At 40.7% G+C, this 16,388-nt stretch overlaps 1 protein-coding gene across 3 annotated transcripts in view; it reads right to left on the reverse strand.

The window, feature by feature from the left end:
- The window catches only part of LOC311265590 (rho guanine nucleotide exchange factor 10-like protein), a 145,156-nt gene that overhangs the window by 68,311 nt on the left and 60,457 nt on the right, over window positions 1–16,388 (reverse strand). For all 3 annotated transcript variants that reach the window (XM_084367403.1, XM_084367404.1, XM_084367405.1), the window contains 4 exons: window positions 13,742–13,834; window positions 11,023–11,193; window positions 10,303–10,448; window positions 6,406–6,572 (listed from right to left, as the gene is read on the reverse strand). In XM_084367403.1, the coding sequence (XP_084223529.1) occupies window positions 6,406–6,572; window positions 10,303–10,448; window positions 11,023–11,193; window positions 13,742–13,834 (577 nt within the window). The remainder of the gene's footprint in view (window positions 1–6,405; window positions 6,573–10,302; window positions 10,449–11,022; window positions 11,194–13,741; window positions 13,835–16,388) is intronic.

The raw sequence follows: 16,388 nt of genomic DNA on the forward strand, positions 1-16,388 counted from the left end.
AATGGCATTAACAACGGCAGACTTGGCCTTGTTAGAAGACATCGCAAATGGTAACATCAGACGTGAGCGGTTGTTTAGAGAACGGGAGGATCTGTTGGCTAATGACGACAACTGGCTCATTAGTCGTTTTAGGTCACCGAGGCCAGTGTTACTGGAGCTGTGCGCAGAGCTGCGGCTGGCTCTAGAACGACACACAGCCAGGAGCCAGGGGTTGTCCGTGCCCACACAGGTGCTGACCACTCTGGGGTTTCTGGCAATAGGAGCCTTCCAGAGGGAACTGGCCGACCGGTCAGGAGTGTGCCAGTCCACTCTGAGCCGAGCCATGCCAGCTGTGTGGGACGGGTTCATAAGAATGTCATCCAGGTACATCAAATTCCCATACAATGCTGTTGAACAGGCCAACATTAAAGCGCAATTTGCAGCAAGAGCCGATTTCCCTAATGTAATCGGAGCTATTGACTGCACACATGTTGCTATAAAAGCGCCATCACAGGATGAATTTGTTTTCGTCAACAGGAAACATTTTCATTCAATTAATGTTCAAATAATATGTGATGCGCAAATGCAGCTCACCAACATCATGGCAAGGTGGCCTGGTTCAACGCATGACTCGTTCATTCTTACCAATAGCATGGTTGGTAACAGGCTGGAGGCTGGCACGGTGCACGATGGGTGGCTTCTCGGTGAGTAAATAATGTATCCATTTAATTGCTCCCCGAATGTAAACCAGCACAATGCCCACTTGGGCACGTGCATTCAAATATGTGCATTTGTTTTTCCCTGGTGAAAATGGAGCGGCAGAGCTATCTAACAAGGCCTTTATTGTCTCCTTGTGTTCAGTATTTGTGTCATTAAACGCGTGCGTAAAGTTGGAAATGTCACACTGCAGTAGCCACGGCGCACTTGCAGTCATTAATATAAGTGTGATCAGTCTTGTCAATCCTTGTAATGAAGTTGTTTTGTCCTTCTGTTTGTTTCCCACTAACGGTAGCACTATATATATATATATTATTTCTTTTGAAAAAAGTAATAGTGATTCAATCAAGTGGTGCATGAACAAAGGAAACTAAATCTATTTCACATGTTGTATTGGACCGAAATCCTCCGCTTCACCTCCACCTTCACGTTGGACCATTTTTTATTTTTTATTTCAGTGAGTGTGCGCTGCTCCGACCCCACAGCGTTCACTGCCTCACACACACATTTCTTTAGAGGCTACCAAATAATACAGATCTTCGCGTCTCGACTTTATTTAATAGCGTTTTGAGCTCAGACTCGGTGAAGTGGCGCTTCTTCCCTTTACTCATGGTGTAAATCTGATGGTGCAGAGAGGGGAATCCCCGGTGCAGGCCCTATTTAAATGAATTTGCATATTTAAATGGGGGCGTGGACAGGGAGGAGTTTAGCACTTCTACATGTGCGCTCAATTCCACGTTGATTGGGATGTACAAAGGAAAAGTGCTTGGATCGATGCGTACGCAGACTTTGATTCATCTGTTTCTTTTGTGCGTACAACAGTTTCTGGATTCTAGCGTACGCCATGTTTCAGTAGGAAATCCACGCAAGTCTTAGTACATGAGGCCCCAGGCCCAGATGGGTACACACCTGAATTTTATAAGACTTTTGTTGCAGAGATTGCACCTCTTCTCTTGGAAGAATTTCAACGAATCTTCAGGAAGGGGCTTTCTTCCAACAACATTTTATCAGGCAACAATTTCTTTCATACATAAAAAAGGGAAAGATCCACTTGAAACAGCATCATACAGACCAGTGAGTCTACTGAATACAGACACCAACATTTTGGCAAAGATATTCAGGGTTTCCCCCAGAAAACGTGTTAAGCCCGGTGGTAGGGTGGCCCACCAGCGGCCCACCGGTGCCCAAGCATGTTTTTTTGTGTCAGGGGCCTGACCCTGACCATTGACTGATGGCAGGGCCGTATAGGTAACAGATTCATTAATGGAGTAGTAGAATTTAGAAGGAGTGATTCCATAAGGCTTTAAGATCAATGTTAAAAGTTGACTGGAAATTTGAAAATATTATCATTATCATGTGTTATTATAAGACATTTATGTAACACCAGGTCTTACAGATTGCACTCTTGAAATGCTGTTCAACCAACCACAAAAATAAATAAATAATAAAAATATAATTTAGATAAATAATATCAACTGTCTGCACTAAAAACAAAAAAACTACTGCCTGGTGTCTCCAGAGATTTTTATTTTTTTCCTCAGAGATTTTTACAATCTGGAGTCACGTGAACATGACCACGCGTCTGTTTCCGGTCTGTCGTCATGGAAACGTGACAATCACGGATCTACCAAAGATACTCTGTAATCTACTGTTTGGAACAGAGAAAACAAACGTGTGTAAACGCGAACCGTACGAGCTGAAAAATGAAACGCTGGGTCATTTTCACATCTGGTGAAAGCAGCTCGGCTCACAGAAGTCCGGAGCTCTGACGCTGCAGGGGACGACGTGCTAGCAGCTAACAGCTACTAGTCGCTGCAGCAGCTGGCTGAGCCTCTAGAGCCGCGGCTCGGCTCACGTTAATGGCTACGAGGTCGGTCAGCTGGTGAAGCAGCGGTCTGATGAGCATGATGTCCGTGACATGTCCCGTTATGCGCGACGAAGTTGTGACGTTGTCAGGTGATGAAAAAGACACCTGATCACGTGTTGATGGAGCGCAAAAACTGATTTCAAGAAAATAAGGCTTATAATACACTGGGGGAAACCCTGATATTGGCAATTAGAATAGAACATATACTAACAACAATAATTCATGAGGACCAAACAGGGTTTATCAAAAACAGACAAATGGCTCATAACATTAGCAGATTATTCAATATTATATATACATCCAACTCCGACTCAATCTATGAAATATTAATATCTCTGGACGGAGAGAAGGCCTTTGACAGGGTTGAGTGGGATTATCTCTTCTCGGCCCTGTCAAGGTTTGGTTTCGGTGCAAAGTTTATTTCAGGCTCCTTTACGCATGACAATGGCCTCAGTGCAGACAAATAGGATGAATTAGTACTTAAGTATGTAGAGTACTTTAGATTAACACGATCCACTAGACAGGGATGTCCACTATCCCCGCGTGAGGAGCACACAGTCTCAATGTTCGCAGATGATTTATTAATATACATTTCCGACCCCTCTAAATCGGTCCCCGCAATAAATTTGATTTTAAATAAATTTGGCCAATTATCAGGATATAAAGTCAATATTAGCAAAAGCATAGTATTCCCAATCAAGACTTTAAATGACGGACAACTCTTTGATGATTTGCCCTTTGAGATCTCAACTCAGTTTAAATATTTAGGAATTAATGTTGCCAAAGGTTTCACAGATCTTTACAAAGAGAACTTTCTAAAATTACTAGATAAGACAACAGAAGACCTGCAAAGATGGTCCCATGTCCCCATTATTTGGGACAAGAAAAAACCTAGATTAAGGAAGATCTTCTTACAGAGACCAAAATCAACAGGAGGTATGTGATTGCCAAATTTTAAACTTTATTACTGGACGAGCAATATTAAAATGATGGCCTATTGGCTACAAAAAAACTCTCCGATATGGCTAGGTATAGAAAAGACCTGCTGTCGCCCCTCTTTCCTTCGAGCCATGCTGTTTTCAGCTCTGCCCACTGTAGACCCTGGATCATTAGCCAATCAGATCGTCTCCCATTTACTCAAGATCTGGTCCCAGATTCGAAAATTCTATGGGTGGCAGTCCTGTTCCCTTCAAAGCCCTCTTATTGAAAACCATGCCTTCGCACCTTCATTTACTAATATAATATTTAACGATTGGTTCGAAAAAGGAATTCATAGCTTCTTAGATATATTTATAGATAAAGTATTTCCAACATTTGAACAGTTACAGAGAAAATATAATATTCCGAGGTCACAGTTCTATAAATATTTACAGTTACAGAGCTTTATTATACAGAATAATCCATCATACCTAAGTTCTCCCAACCGATCCACAATGGAATCGATACTTATGCAGGATCCTCATAAAAAGGGAGGAATATCAAAGATATACGAAGAACTATCAAACCTGACCTGTACGGCTACTATGGATCATCTAAGATCAGCCTGGCAGGATGACATAGGAAATAAGATTCTCGTTGAAAAAAAAAAGTTCTATCGAATCTGGCAACCATTTATTGTTCACTTTAATCGCAACACATAGTCTGATGGCAAAATTTAGAAGGGATCTTTAGCCTTAATATAAGGGAAAGATTTATTTTTTTATTTATTTTATTTTTATGTTACGTGTATATGTATTCAGGTATGTGTATATATATTATTTATTCATCTTTTAAATTGAATCCTTTTCTCCGCCTTGTTTATTTTTATTTAAGATACCCAATTTAACTATAATAGTTGAAGCTGGATGTGTAAACGTGTACGTGTAAATCCGTATGGTGTTTGTTTTGTCTGTTATGTACTGTGTTCAAAACAGTGATCTCATGTACTTTATGTTTAACTTAAAATTAGTTATGACACACAACTTAGACTCCTGAAAAGAAATAATGTATGTGCACTAATGATTTTGAGTAAAGCTGACTAATGTTAACTTGTTATGTCTACTAAATCTAATTATGGTTCTAGGTTAATACAACTAGACATGTTTAGTTTTAGCTTGTGTAAAAACTAGGGCCGGGACTCGATTAAAAAAATTAATCTAATTAATTAGAGGCTTTGTAATTAATTAATCGAAATTAATCGCATTTTTAATCGCATATAAATATTTGACCTGAGAACAGTGAGAAGCAATTTTTTTCATATAGGTTTTAGTATACCATTGAATAATGACTGAATAAAAAAGAAAGAAAGAAAAAAAAAAAAAGTTCCTTTGTAATATTTACAATTTTGGGGATACTGAATTTTAGGTCTTCATTGAATGTTAGCCATAATTATTACTATTAAAATAAACTGAATAAATAAAGACATGGGATGTTTCATTCGGTGTGTAATGGACATATATATATATAATGTATTAGTTTCACTTTTTGAATTGAATTAGTGACATAGGCCTTAATAAACTCTCCCATGACATTCTAATGCACCTGTATATCAGAAACAATAGGAGTGATGGGTACAGTAGGATATGCAATAATTAACTACTGCATACATCTTGACAGCTCTACTTTACACTGTTGATTTGTAAAATCCCTACAGACATGTCCAGTGATTTTCAGCTTTCTGTGTTTACATGTGTCTGTTTTGATGATACAAGTCAGCGGTCCTGAAATGTGTGTTTCTCTTCTATAAAACACATTCTACATCGCGGAGGCAACGTCTTTCCACTTAGGGCTTCCTTCACCTTTGAAACGGGGCAGAGCTCCGTGGGAAACACCTGCCTGACACAGCAACGTAGGGAACCGTGCACGTCCGCGGCGCACAGCTCCACGGACATGCACGGGGGGAAAAAACGGCGTCGCCGTCGCACCGAATGCACGCGGCAGCTTTGGGTTGTGAGCGCGCATGTCGCGCGTCTACATTGGAAGCTAATAGGTAGGCTATTATCAGTATAATCAGAGGCAACCATGAATGAGTTCGGCTCAGTTTCACGTGATTGTCACTGTCAGCCTGTTAATTCTACTGACCCGAGCTGAGACGCACCCCAAGTGTCGGCGGCTTTTTTAACTCGTTAAATAATTGTGCTCCAGTATAATCGGTACTCCTGAAACTCATCCAGTGAGAAACGTTCCGCGGTGCAAATATAAGTGCGATTAAAATGCGTAAATTTTTTTAACGCGTTAATTTTTGTGTAATTAATTAATCTTAATTAACGCGTTAAAGTCCCGGCCCTAGTAAAAACTAAAACCCTCTACATCAACGGGTTTCTACACAATTTTCTTGTAAATTCAACTCATTCAGGTCACAAATCTCATCTGATTTAATACAAATTCATTAATGCAATGGACAACCTTCACTGTATAGCAGAGATAAGACGGTTTATTCTGTGATCAGTTACAAGAAAAAGTAAGTATTAATTCTGACACTACTAGTCAAGAATTGATCACTTGAGACAGAGACATTGAACTATGTAAAAAATTCAGATTATTTGCTATTGCGATGACAGTAGCTCAGCCTGTGGGGACAGCTTGTGAATTGGAGGGTGTCTGGTTCAAGCCAGGCACTGACCAGTCGGTATGTGGCATGGAATAGTTAGTGGAGAGGTGCCAGTGCCTCCTGGGCACGACCCCATGTGTTCTTGAGCAAGCTACAGAAGACCTTACTGATGAGGGCACTGTGTTATGTGTCAGCCCTATCTCTCTGTCATTTCCACCTCTCATTGCATGTCTATAGGTCCTCCTGTGCATGCTTTGCACTCCATTGTGTGTCAGTGTGTGTTGAAGGGTGAGATGTTGAGCTATGGATGTACCTGTGGTGTTGGAGGTGGAGCTGTGGCGCCTGGCTGTGATGACACTGTCTCTGCTCTGCAGACTGTCTTGGCCCACCTCCACCACCTGGGTCTGCAGCAGAGGTGCATACCACTTCACTGTGTACTTAGGACCAAGAGGAACCAGGCTGCTGATGTCAGGGGGACCTCTGGTGGACAAACGTATTAATGCTTACTACATGGCAGTTATTCTGTGCAATTGCCGCCACTTCCCATAACATCATCTGGGTTTTGTTTGGCTTTACAACAGAGCTAAAACCTGGTAACTCCATCAGAACAAGACTTACATTTTTATTTTCTTAAGTTTTTGAATCTTTACCACAGTGAGATTTCTGTGGATGACATACCTTGTTTTGCTGTGTCCAAAATCATATAAGAGTAGGCTTCCAAAGACATTTCATCCTCGGCTAAAGCATAAATGTCCACCATGGTCAATCTTACACTTGGTCCTCTTTTCTTGTAAGTGACCACATCTAGTCTCAGAATATGAAAAATCATCATTTCTGCTTTCTAGTGATTTTATTTTTTATACAAAATAGAAATGATAATCAAACAATTTTTTAAATTTCACTCATCCCTTTTGGCCATGACTTGTTTTTCATCTTTAATTTTTGTCTTTTAAAACAACAATCAAATAACCACTCTTGGGTCCTGTAACTGCTTTGAAATGGCTCCAAGTGACTTTCTATAATCACCAAAATGTATCGTTCAAGTTACTGTATGTATATTTTTTATGGTATCTTTATTCAAGAGCGTAGATTTTCAGTTTGAGAGCATGATTTCATTCCTTTTCAGTGACATAGCTCCTTCTCGCGCTCAGATTTATTCTCCTCGCACTCATATTTTCTGCTCGCACTTGGATGTCAGCTGCTTTCTTTCAAAATGTGTGCTTGAACTCAAAAATCACATGCTCGTGCTCACATTTTTTCTGCTTGCACTCAAAAATTTCGCTCGCATTCAAATATGTCCTGCGCTCGCTCAGATCTAAAGTCTGCGCGCTCAAAACTAATGTGCACGCACTCAGAACAAGCACCTCCTCTCAGGTTGAGGAGTCTGCTCAGACTCAAGGCTGTCCCTCCTTGCGCTCAAAATATTGTGTTTCACCAGCCAATAGGGGACAGCTAGAGTGTGGACCAATCAAATGACGGATGCCACCTTGGGTGCGTTCCTTTGCACTTTTTTGAGTGCTCCGTAGGGGCGGGTATATGGTCTGTTTGTAAAACTGCTTCTCTCAAAATACACCAGTTTACTATATTAGCCAGCTATTTGAATCGTCACTTATTTAAGACGCCAGCCTATTTATGTATAATTATTCTTAAGTAATCGTAAAACGAGTTATCGCAGTTTAGATTCTCTTTTTTATTCAATATTAGCGGACATATGTAATATAGTATGAATACTCACATCACCATTTAAGTGTTACGATGGCCAAGTGGTCGAGGCCAATGTCAAATTTTGCATTTTAAACCATCGGACGTCGGTTCGCATCCCGGCCGCCCCACTCTTGCTGTCTGTCATATTATTATTGAAACTATATGAACGATGTGTTTTGAGTTGTAGCAACATTAAGCAATAAACTTAAACCGCTCTGGTCCATCTCGTCTCCCGCTCAGTACCTCGCTCCGAGTCCCGCTCTCTTCTTCTTGAGAAAGCATAACCAACACTAACTTAATGTAATGCGTCCCCTGGCTTTGACCCCATTACACGCACCAATGTTATCGTCAAATCATTATCATCATAGCGTATTTTTCATTATGTAAGGGATAATGTATAGTTCGGAGGTTGTTATGGAGAAATAAACCCCGACAGGTTGTATGGAACTCCATAACTCCATTTCTCCATAACAACTGACTAACTATACATTATCCTGCTTATTACACGGCCTTACGAGTGAAATAAATAATAAATAATCACCCACAATGATTCAGCAGCGACAATGATTGCTCGGTAAAGTTTTAACTTTCACTTTCACTTTCAAGGCCGGCCTGAGAGAGGAGCTGGACAGCGGTGCTGTGGTTGGTCTATATGTTGCCAGGGCGGATCAGAGCGCCGTCCCTAGCTGCTCTCATGTGTCCAGTCACAGACATGATCTGATGACTGTCAAGGCCAGACCAATCAGAGAGCAGCATTCAATAGAGCTGTGTAATAAACCTTTTTGATCACATAGCTTAGCCTATTTACCGACCATCTCTTGTTAAACGTTTCAATAAGAGAATCAGCTGGGTACACGTATTCTATTACTTTAACAGTAATTTATTAATTCAAATTTAAAATAATAATATTACAGACAGCAAGAGTGGTGCGGCCGGGATGCGAACCGGCGTCCGATGGTTTAAAATGCAAAATTTGACATTGGCCTCGACCACTTGGCCATCGTAAAATGTATGCTCTTTTGTGAGTATTCATACTATATAACATATTTCCACAAATATTGCATAAAAAAGAGAATCTAAACTACGATAACTCATTTTACGATTACTTAAGAATAATTATACATAAATATGCTGGCGTCTTAAATAAGTGACGATTCAAATAGCTGGCTAATATGGTAAACTGGTGTATTTTGAGAGAAGCAGTTTTACAAACAGACCATATACCCGCCCCTACGCAGCACTCAAAAAAGTGCAAAGGAACGCACCCAAGGCGGCATCCGTCATTTGATTGGTCCACACTCTAGCTGTCCCCTATTGGCTGGTGAAACACAATATTTTGAGCGCAAGGAGGGACAGCCTTGAGTCTGAGCAGACTCCTCAACCTGAGAGGAGGTGCTTGTTCTGAGTGCGTGCACATTAGTTTTGAGCACGCAGACTTTAGATCTGAGCGAGCGCAGGACATATTTGAATGTGAGCGAAATTTTTGAGTGCAAGCAGAAGAAATGTGAGCACAAGCATGTGATTTTTGAGTTCAAGCACACATTTTGAAAGAAAGCAGCAGACATCCAAGTGCGAGCAGAAAATATGAGTGCGAGGAGAATAAATCTGAGCGCGAGAAGGAGCTATGTCACTGAAAAGGAATGAAATCATGCTATCAAACTGAAAATCTACGCTCTTGAATAAAGATAGGATAATTCTTCCATAATTTTTGATCCAGCAGGTTTAGTCAGTTGATATGTAAGATATATGTAGATATGTAAACTTATGATCCCGTCTGTATATTTATCTCTTAAGCATTACCCTTTTCTCTGATCCTGCCTGTTTTATGGCTTTTATTCCTTTTACTTGTAAAGACTTATATTATCTTGTGTTTTTACATCTTCTGTTCTGCCTTCTTGTTTCGAACCACTTTAGACGAGGCTTCCTTGTGTTTGGCTCATCTGTTGAGCGTTTATTCTGTATTAAAGTCTTCCTGAGTTTCCTGCTTTTGCTTGATGGTTAAAGCACTTTGTCAGCTCTGTTTTTGAAGGTGCTCTTTAAATCATGTTTAATATTCATTATTATTAGGATACTGACAATGATAAATAAATGTACCTTGTACTATGTAAACTATGTTCCACTTGCCAAAGAAGGCTGTGGGATATAATGACTGTAATACTAACTGTTCCAAAACAGCCAAATCTCATTTCTACATTTATATTTTAATTACCACAAAAACAGTACACCATGTAAATAATACAGAGCTGAGGCTTGAAAAGAGGTATTTCATTTCACTTTGGACAGAGCAAAGCTTGTTCCCCTGCTTCCAGTCTTTGTGCTAAGCCAGGCTCAACATGTATTTGACCTACCTCCATAAAGGACACTTGATGAGACAAAATTTGATGAGACAACTAAGACCCCAAATTCAGAAATTCATCTTAAACTATCCTCTCTGATATCAGGTTTTACAGCTAAACTGTAATGGAGGTAACAGGAGAAATTGTGCAGCTAAAACAAATGTACTTACTTCAGGTTGACGTTGGCACAGATCAGGGTGTCGTTGAGGAGGAAGACCTTTCGCTCCTTTGACTTGAGAACTTGACCTTTATCACCATAAACAATTTCAGTCAGCAGTTCACACTGACTCAGCTGCCTCTGCTCTGAGTTCAGCAGCTGGAAACACAAAGCGGTTCACTCATTAAAACACTCAACTCCAGTATATGAATCAGCTTCCGTATAGCCTGTTTGGAGCTGAAATACTGATCGCTCATGATCTACAAATAAAATGCAGTTTTAAGTCTGCAGACTATCTAAGTATCTCAGTGTCTACTGGTCAGATCAATATCAGCATGGTTGCCAGAAGCTGATTCTGAAGCTGAAGACCCTCCCCTCCCTTGCCCTCCATCACCATCATCAGGCCAAGATAGTTCCATGCACACAAGAAATTTGTAAATTCAAGGTCAAGGGACATTGTCATGAAATGTATTGGACAGATTCCTGCTCCCCAGAAGATCCATTTTAATTCTAGACATTCTATGAACTTTCTTTTAACATAGAGGAAATGGTTAACATTAAGGATGGCCTTGTGATTTTTGAATCAAAATACCACTACACTCACAGTCCAGAAAACACTAATCTGTTGATTCTAGATTAACCATAACCTGGATGACTGAGAACCTTCATCAACACAAATCTGTTGGTTTCATAAATAGCTCATGGACATGAATTATAATACATCCTGTGTCACCTTGTTGAGGTTGCGGTCACCCACACTGTGTGCTATCTGCTGGATCTCAGCCTCCTGATCAGCCAGACGCTTCTGTTCATTGAGTTTCTCTGCCAGGGTCTCAAGCTCAGTGAGAGCCAGCTGCAGAGGCAGCCGGTCAGTGTGGGACTTGGGAGTGTTCTTCAACATGTCCTGATACAAAACAACAACAACAACAACAACAACAACACAACATCAAATGCTACCTCACCTGAGGGTGACAGCCAGGGAACATCATCAATGTACAGAGAGTTCAACAGACGCTTTCACATCTCTTACAATTTTATATCCCTAACAGGGGGATACCAACACAACTGAAGGAGATATATCAATGAACATAATAAAGGATAAAAAATATTGTTGTCATAATAAATAAATAAATTATATTAGTTAGTAAGTGCTTTACATGGTTGAACCAGGATTAGAACATTTCAGGACTGATGCAAGTAAAAACCAAAATAATTGAATAATAAATTTAACAAAATGCACAACTAGAATGGCACTCAGTAGAGTGCATACCTCTGCTAAGGCTCAACAGTCCCCTTCAATTCAATCACATCTAATCCAATATCAAACTCAATAGCTCTGTCTCACTCTAAACTTTTGAGAGACTGGTGTTGAGCCACCTGAAGGACATCACAGGCCCCTGCAGTTTGCATACCGGGCAAACAGGTCAGTGGATGATGCAATCAACATGGGACTGCATTACATCCTGCAACACCTTGACTCCCCAGGGACATATGCTAGGATCCTGTTTGTGGACTTCAGCTCGGCGTTCAACACCATCATCCCAGACATCCTCCACTCCAAACTCACCCAGCTCACCATCCCAGCCTCCACCTGTCAGTGGATCACAAACTTCCTGACAGATAGGAGGCAGCAGGTGAGGCTGGGGAAAATCACATCCAGCACCCGATCAATCAGCACAGGCGCCCCCCAGGGATGTGTGCTCTCCCCACTGCTCTTCTCCCTATACACCAACGACTGCACCTCAAGAGACCCATCTGTCAAACTCCTGAAGTTTGCAGACGACACAACGGTCATCGGCCTCAACTGGGATGGTGACAAGTCTGCTTACAGACAGGAGGTGGAACAGCTGGCCCTCTGGTGTGGTCAGAAAAATTTGGAGCTGAACAAGCTCAAAACTGTGGAGATGACAGTGGACTTCAGGAGTAGCCCCCCTACACTGCTCCCCATCACCATTTTTAACAACTCCGTGTCTGCTGTGGAAAACCTTCAGGTTTCTGGGATCTTCCATCTCCCAGGACCTAAAGTGGACTCCCAACGTAGACTCCATAATCAAAAAGGCCCAGCAGAGGATGTACTTCCTGCGTCAGCTCAGGAAGTTCAACCTGCTCCAGGAGCTGCTGATCCAGTTCTACATGGCAATAGTCCAGTCTGTTCTCTGCACCTCCATCATCGTCTGGTTTGGATCAGCCACCATACAGGACAGGAAAAGACTGATACGGACAATCAGGACTGCAGAAAAAATCATTGGTGCCAAACTGCCCACCATCCAGGACCTATACTCATCCAGAGTCAGGAAACATCTCTGCAGACCCATCACACCCTGGACACAATCTGTTTGAACTTCTCCCCCCCGGCAGATGCTACAGAACACTGTCCGCCAAAACAACCAGACGCAAGAACAGTTTCTTTCCCCAGGCTGTCACACTGATGAACACTTGATCAGTCACACAGTGTCAGTAACCCCCTGACTCCAAAACCATCCACTCACAGTCTTTACATTTACAGACTAAATTGCACTTTATATGTATATATATATATATATATATATATATATATATATATATACTACCTGTACATAATTGAACAACATAAATTCTCACTGTAAATAATATAGTATATACTGTATATATATATATACTTAAATATATATTTATAATAGACCGGACCTCTGAACACTTTTTAACTGACTGTTCTTTGTTGTTCTTGTTCCTTCTAGTTGAATGTTTGTTATGTTATGTTTATGTTCATGTTTACGTCTATGTACATCGTGTGCGAAGAAAAAACAAAGTCAAATTCCTTGCATGTGCCAATAAAGCTGATTCTGATTCTGATTCTGAACTTTAAACCACCCATAACTGCTTCGCCATCATCTAAGCTCAGTAGATGTGTAATAGCCCACCACAGGACAACTAAACACTGCTGATGGAATGATCATCTCCACTGTCTTGTCAGTTTCAGGCCTTGAAATGAAACCAAATATTTCACTTGACCGCACATCACATACTGCTCTTTACTGAAAGGTTTACACTTCCTGTTTGAAAATGCTGATGAGATTCATAACCAGAGATCCAAATCAGTGAACAGTTACGATGATGAGCAATCAGTTGTTTCAACTGAATCCCAATTATTTGTAGTTTTTTTGTGATTGGCTCATTTAATGAAGATCCTGGATGAGTGGAAATTCTGCCATTACAGGGGTAAAAACAAGAAAGTTACATTTTTTAACCAAATGTAGTCATGATTCATCAGATCCTTCAGGTCCAGATGGCAGCTGTCAGGTGTCCAGAAGACATTTTTCCACAATCATGCCCACCAGGTCTAACACATTTGAAGAATAATGACAATGACTGAAGGTCATGTTTTATTGTCCATTTCATTTACACTATTATGTCAAACTTTACATGATGGTGATGAAACAGCAGAGTACTCATGTGTGATCAGTGTTACTCACCTGCAGCAGCAGAATGAACTGAGGGAAGCGTTGGATAGGTTTTACCATTAGGCCATACAGTGTGATTCTGTCTGAGCTGGATGCCTGCTTCTTCTAAAAGTCACATGGAAAGCAAATAAAGTTTTTGTCAGTATTTTTTTTCACTAAAATCACTAAAGCACCACGAACTTCTCTGTCTCTCAGTCTGAGGTCATCAACATCAGTTTAGGCCTTTAAGTTCCTCACCGCTTTAGCCTTGCTCTGAGCTTCTGTTATAGCTTCAACACTGCCATTTCTACATTTCAGTACATTACTGATCAATATTAAATTGCTATGTTTTTTTGTGACATCTCTCTGTCTGCCTACTCCTTGTGAGCTGGTTTTGGCTTCTTCAGTAGCCAGTGGGTGGGGTTAGAGATTGTGGTTCTGCTTGTTAAATGGCAGTTTTACAGTTTAAATTTGTTGTTGTTATGACTGTATACATTCCACCAAACGCTAATACCAAGCTAGCACTGGACATCCTGCTATCTGCCATCAGTAATTTGAAGACTGCTCACCCTGATGGGGTTTTCATTATAGCTGGAGACTTTAATAAAGCCAAGATGAAACATGTCCTATGAGAGGTCTGAATATGCTGGATCATGTCTACAGCAACATCAGGGAAGGTTACAAAGTCACCAGCCTTCACCACCTCGGCCAGTCTGACCACCTGTCCATCTTTCTCACCCCTTTATACAGACCTCTCATCAGCAAAAACAAAGCCTTGTGTGAGGAATATAAAGACCTGGCCAGAGGGGGCTTCAACTCAACTTCAGGACTGTTTTGTGCGCACTCACTGGGATTTCTTTGCATAAGATAATATGTTTTATATACAGAACTGCATTGACAATGTCACTACTGACAAAACAGATAACGTACTTTCCAAACAACAAACCACAGATGACTCAGGATGTTCAATTCCAGCTGAAGGACTGCAGCACAGCCTTCAGGTCTGGTAATAATAAACAATACAGTGCTGCCAGATTGAACCTGAAGCGAGCCATCAAGGAGGCAAAGGCTGCGACTCACTAGCTGAGGAGCTCAACCACTTATTTGCCCACTTTAAGGTGAACAAGGCAGAGGCTGAGACCGCACTGCTACCATCCACTAACAGCCTGGCTTTACTGTTAGCACTGATCAGGTCAGGAGAGTGCTCTGCAGTGTCAACCCCAGGAAGGCCGCCTGACCAGACGGTGTTCCAGGAAGGGCACTCAGAGTGTGTGCGGATCAGCTGGCAGAGGTATTCAGCAACATCTTCAACCTCTCCTTGTCGACATACACTGTCCCAACCTTGAAGTTTGAAGTCTGCCACCATTATGCCTGTCCCCAAAAATACAGCTATCAGCAGCCTTAATGACACATTCAGTCCTCTCTTCCAACCACTCTGAACCAGCATCAATTTGCCCAAGAGCCAACAGGTCTACAGAAGACGCCATCAACACAGCCATTCATACTGCACTAACCCATCTGGAACAGCCGGGGACATACATGACAATGTTGTCTGTGGACTTCAAGTGTAAAACTATGTTGCTGAGTTTTATTCTTAATCAAGTCCAGTGCAATATTGCTGTTCTTAAACTTGTTTTTATATTTGATACTTTTATGTACTTACTTGATTTTATACTTTGTGTGTTTGAGTCATCTGTCATTTGCTGTAGTAGTGTTTTTATTTGTATGACCACTGAGGATTTGCACTGAAATGTTATTGTACACTGTGCAATGACAATTCAGGCATTCTATTCTATTCTATTCTATTCTATTCTAAATTCTTGTTTTTGCAATCATCTCGAAAATGGCTTGGCCAACAGTCACAATTCTTTCATCATTTTAATCTCTCAAGTCATCTTCATCTGCTCTTCTGCTATGAAAATGCCAAATTTGGGGACTTTTTTTGAAATTCATTTAAACTCGATTTTTACTTGTGGCCTATTATTATTATTATTATTATTATTGCCATCATTATTATTGCCATCATTATTGTCATTATCATTATCATAGTAATTATTATCATTACCATTATCATCATTATCATAATAATTATTATCATTATCATTATTATCATTATCATAACTATTATCATTATCATCTTACCATTATTATTTCTATTATTACTATTTTTACTACACTCCTGAACAAAATCTTAAGACCAGGGGAAAATTGCAAGTATTTGCATTTCGCAGTGGTGGATCGTAACCAGGTTGTAAGTAGAGCATCAAAATGCATTAAGAAGAAACAGGAGCAAGATACAAAAATAGGGAGTAGGCAATTTATTGATAACTGCATTTAAACTAAAACAGGCTGTTCATCAGCTGATCAAAAGTTTAAGACCATAGCCTTAAAAAGCCAAAATCTGTGCTAAAACCTGGCTTTCATGTCATTTTCTGTCAGACATTCACACTGTCATGACCTCCTGATGGCAAAGGCAAAAAGGCTTTCTGTCTTTGAACGTGGCAGGATTGTTGAGCTGCACAAGCAAGGCCTCTCGCAACGCGCCATCGCTGCCGAGGTTGGACGCAGTAAGACAGTCATTTTAAATTTCTTAAAAGATCCTGAGGGTTATGGGACCAAAAAGCCAAGTGGTAGACCCAAAACATTTCACCTGCACTGAGCCGGAGGATCCGATGGGCTG

This window comes from Pagrus pagrus (genome assembly GCF_965226575.1).
Source record: "Pagrus pagrus genome assembly, chromosome: 11".
Lineage (NCBI taxonomy): Eukaryota > Metazoa > Chordata > Actinopteri > Spariformes > Sparidae > Pagrus > Pagrus pagrus.